Source organism: Apaloderma vittatum, unplaced genomic scaffold, assembly GCF_000703405.1.
Source record: "Apaloderma vittatum isolate BGI_N311 unplaced genomic scaffold, ASM70340v1 scaffold9602, whole genome shotgun sequence".
In the NCBI taxonomy this organism is placed as follows: Eukaryota; Metazoa; Chordata; class Aves; order Trogoniformes; family Trogonidae; genus Apaloderma; species Apaloderma vittatum.
The window spans coordinates 11,999-16,588 of NW_009703046.1; the positions used below are offsets into that span (position 1 = coordinate 11,999).

General features: G+C 39.2%; 1 protein-coding gene across 1 annotated transcript in view; it reads left to right on the forward strand.

Annotated features, from left to right (window-relative positions):
- Positions 1-4,590, forward strand: part of SLC35D2 (solute carrier family 35 (UDP-GlcNAc/UDP-glucose transporter), member D2) — a gene marked incomplete at its 5' end in the record, with an annotated part of 15,655 nt that extends 11,065 nt beyond the window's left edge. The window contains 4 exons of the mRNA XM_009864461.1: positions 1,544-1,611; positions 2,367-2,445; positions 3,800-3,882; positions 4,488-4,590. Coding sequence (XP_009862763.1) covers positions 1,544-1,611; positions 2,367-2,445; positions 3,800-3,882; positions 4,488-4,590 — 333 coding nt within the window. The remainder of the gene's footprint in view (positions 1-1,543; positions 1,612-2,366; positions 2,446-3,799; positions 3,883-4,487) is intronic.

The window sequence follows — 4,590 nt, forward strand, 5'->3', positions numbered from 1 at the left end:
CCCCGGCCCCCTCTCGCCCTGGCAGCTCTCCAGCCGCTCCTCCCCAAGGCTGTAGCGCTGCTGGGGGTTGTTGTGGCCGAAGTGCAGGACCCGGCACTTGGCCTTATTGAAACTCATGGGACTGGCCTTGGCCCAGTGATCCAGCCTGTCCAGATCCCTCTGGAAAGCCTCCATACCTTCCAGCAGATTGACCCACCCAGCTTGGTGTCATCTGCAGACTTACTGAGGGTGCACTCCATCCCCTCATCCAAATCACTGATGAAAATGTTAAACAGGAGCGGCCCCGGTATTGAGCCCTGGGGGACACCACTCATGACCGGCCGCCAACTGGATTTAACTTCTTTGGCCACAACTCTTTGGACTCAGCCATCCAACCAGTTTTCCACCCAGCAAAGCGTATGCCCATCCTTGCCAAGAGCAGTCGGTTTCTCTAGGAGAATGCTGTGGGCAACAGTGTCGAATGCCTCACTAAAGTCAAGGCAGACAACATCCACAGCCTTTCCTTCATCCAACAAGTGGGTCAACCTGTCACAGAAGGAGATAAAGTTTGTTACTTGATAGGGAAACTACTGCTCCTCTAGCTAGTTCTGGAACCTTAGTCTTGTAGAGACTGCAGCTTGTGAGTGTCCCAGTTATTCAGTTCTCCTTTAGCAGCTGGCTGACTAGAGGGCAGGAAATATTGATGCCATGGAAGAGAGAGGAAGCCCCAGGATGTCTCTCTGTAATACTTTGTGTTTTGTTGTTGCACACCAGCATGATTCTAGCAGGGCTGACCTGCCTGATATCCCTCTAATCTGTTACCTCAGGTGATGGAGGCTTAGCTAGCATGGACTAGTTTGGCATGGACTCTTTATCATGTTTCTGTGGGATGTGTTGAGCCTTTTTTGCTGATACACGTGATTTTAAACTAACCAGATTAAAATGAGGCATATCCTGAAATTACTAAAGATGGAAAAGAATCTGTCACATGTTTGTTAGTGACGGGTGCGTGACACTGTTTGTTCACTGTCACTAATAAGCAGACTTGAAAGTGATGATTTAGCCTTTTCATTGTTGAGAGACCTTAGTAATGCTTATTTAACCTAATCTGAGCTCAAAAATGCAGGCTTGGACCTTGAAAGCTGTTAATGAATAAATCTATAGTATGAAATAGATTTCAAGGAAGTTATTTGTTTATTTGCTTTTTCCCTGTGTCCTGTGAGCCCTATTTATTATGTGTTAACCAGTGTTGCTATCCGTATCAATAAATGTAAACGACAAATTCTCTGCGTTGTATTTGTACTGCCTGCCATGTGCAGTTTTATAAATGCACTGCTATACTTGTTACAAGAATGTGTCTGGGTATCATTGATGTTGTCATCCTGTTGTCTCTGAAGTTAAATGCATGAAGCTGTTACCAGTAGTACTATAAATGCTTCATAATTATAATATGAATCTAATGTGTTTTGTGAATTTGCACATTTTTATATTAACTATGTTTTATGTGTGTTTACAGTTGATTATATATCATGTAATTAATCTCTCTTTTTTTCTTTTTTAATAGGCAACACATTTCCAGCACTGGACAAATTTTTTATTTGTGTTTCAATTTATTCTTTCCTGCTTGTTGGGGTAAGCACACAGCCAATCAAGTAACACTTTTTAATGACAGTGTTTCAAACTGCAAATCTCAGATGTAAGACTCGTTAATAAGTTATGTTAGAATTCACAGAAAATACATCTTGCCCCTAGGCTTCTCTTGTCTTTTAATTATTTCTAATACTGTAAATGACTGTTTCAGTACTACCTGTGTTGTTGACCTAACAGTACAGTGGTCAACAATGTGATGTTTCACTTTTGACTTTCTGTACTTAGTATCTTTCTCCTGGCTGTCTCTTCTGATTTTCTAACTTCTTTGCAGTTAATAATGAGCCCTTTACTGTAGGAACAGTTTCAGCATATTTGTTCTTTAAAGTACCTGGAAAAGTATGGGAGACTCAAAAGTAGTGAAACAATGCTTTGTTCCTGATGGAACTGCAGCGTCAAAGGAAGAACAGAAAAAGTGAGTTGGATTCTGTTCTGCTGTTTCACATGTCACCAACCAGTGGGTCAAACTAACTTCAAATACTAACATTTATAAAGCACAGAGAATAGGGATGACTCTGCTAGAGCTCAAGCTTCACATTCTAAGCTGTATTTTGAGTACTCTGTACACACACATTGTTGACTTAAAAGACCAGAAAATATTTTTTTAGGGTTTAGAACAGGTGGGTTTGAAGATCTCAGTAAAATACTGATGTAGAAAATATTGAACATTTCGAAGTGTTGCATAAACTTCTGAGCTCTCTGGGTGGAATTCATAGATTTTTCTCCTTTACTTTATTTAGGTTTCTCTTGATGTATTCCACTGTCTTATGCAGTCATTACAATTCTGCGCTCACGACAACAGTTGTTGGTGCCATCAAGGTGAGTTATGGAGCAGAAGAGGAAGATGAGAATGCTCAAATAGACAGGGAAGAACATTGACTCAGCAGTGATCCTGGTTATACTTTGAGCTGAAAGCTCAAAATGAGGACTAGTATTGAGACACTGCTTTTGCCAAACAAAGTCGCAGCACAAAGTGAGCTTGTTTTCCTCAGCTGAAGCTCTGGTATACTCTAGAAAACAATGTGATTATTGGTTTATTTTTTCTACAAGAGAAACTTTAACCGCTTTAATAACTAAAGATGTACATTTAAGCACATTTCATCAGGTACTGTCACTTGCATTTTTTCTTTATCAGGTTAGCGTGGGTTAGTCAAGGTGGCCTGGTGCAAATCCATTGCAAACTGATAGAGACTAACTTACAGCACAGCAAAATCCACAAAAGGGAGATGGTACTTCTTTTTCTACAGTTATTTGGGTTTCGGGATTTTTTTTTGTTGTTTTTTTGAAAGCTGATTAATGTAGTAGTTTTCATTCTGTGGCCCTGAAAGCATTCTTCTAAGTTTTATATGTCTGCACTGAACCATTAAGACACAGCAACACTATTTCTATTCTCTTTGTGGTAATAGTCTTAGAGACATTCTGAACAGCTTTGAAGTTGAGAAGCACTTTATGATACAGTAATCTCCAGTAGAAACTTGTAGAAATGGTGTCATTGTCTAGGCTAGCTGCTAAAGCATTTGAAACCAACAAGGTGTTAGTAAGATGATGACACAATCCTGTAGCTTTCCTTCTGTCTGTAGGGGTTAATTTTCACAAAACTTGCTGGAGGCGGGGTGAGAGGTAGAAGCTTTAAACTGTGCCCATGTTGAACTAGAGCCAAGTGCTTTGAGTGCAGATTTCACTGGCAAAGTAAGGAGGCAACTGTTTTAAAACAGTAATAAAGAGCTTTTATTGTAACTTTAAAGCATACTTTTTAAGCTTGAGAGCCCCAGACCTGCTTTTCAAGAAATGGGATTTGAAAGGAGCCTTCCAAAGTTTAAAAAGAAGTAAATTTTCAGAAGGTGTCTATAGCTCCATTTTGCCTAATATCAAATAGCCGGTCTTTTTTATTTTATTGCTGTTGTTTGTTTGGTTTGTTTGTTTCCAGAAAGTCACTTCCAGCGCACTGCATGCCTTCAGAAAACATACTAATTGTAGTGTTTTATTTTGTTGTTAAGTTACCCATTAGGCTGACATCCTGTAAAAATAATTCAAAAGGCTGATTTTAGAGTGGCCAGCAACGGAGTATAGCTATTTCCTTAGAAAAGTAAATTAATAGATATACTTTATCAATTATATGGAATACGATGTGAAAACTGACTTCAGTAAATGCCTATCTTTTGTTTCCTTTCAGAATATATCCATTGCTTACATTGGCATGTTGATTGGTGGAGATTACATATTCAACATGTTAAACTTCATAGGGCTAAATATTTGGTGAGTGGAACTTGAATAGCCTTTATTTTTAAAGATGTCTCAGCGAGAAGTTTCTCGGCGAGGTGGAGTTCTGTATTTTGTTTGATCTGGCTCACTTCAGTGATGCCATTTTAAAACTACTGGCTTGATGAAGCACTGCCTCAGGATGTATAGTTCATTGCAATTAGTTACGTCTTTTCATGTCTATTTTCAAGGCTTGAATCTTAATGTAGTAGGATCTTAACCATAGAAACAGGCTTGCAATTTTACTATGTGTGATTGAGTTAATTCTTTTTTTATGAGCAGCAGTGCTGAACTGTGAGGCTTCCAAATAAAAGCCAAGTGCTTTCACTTCCTACATCAATTCAATGTGAGATATAACTGTGTGGTTTTACTTTTTGTGCTTAGATCTGTTACATCTGTCTGTATGAGTCTGTTGGAGCAACTGATGATTGATCTTTGTCTGGTTAGGCCTCATTTCTCAGATGACTTACATAGCTCTGAGGCACTCCTAATTTATGCTAGCTGATACTCTTTAATCCTTTGGTAGGAAAGGTACGTACCTATAAAATGGTATATACAACATCAGGTATCTCTGACACCTGTGTTCCTTCTCTTTTCTTTAGTATGGCAGGAGGACTGAGATACTCATTTTTAACCTTAAGAGGAAACAGCAAGCTTGTGCAACCTGGGGATGAAGAGAATGCACTTCCTGAGACAAAGAGTTAG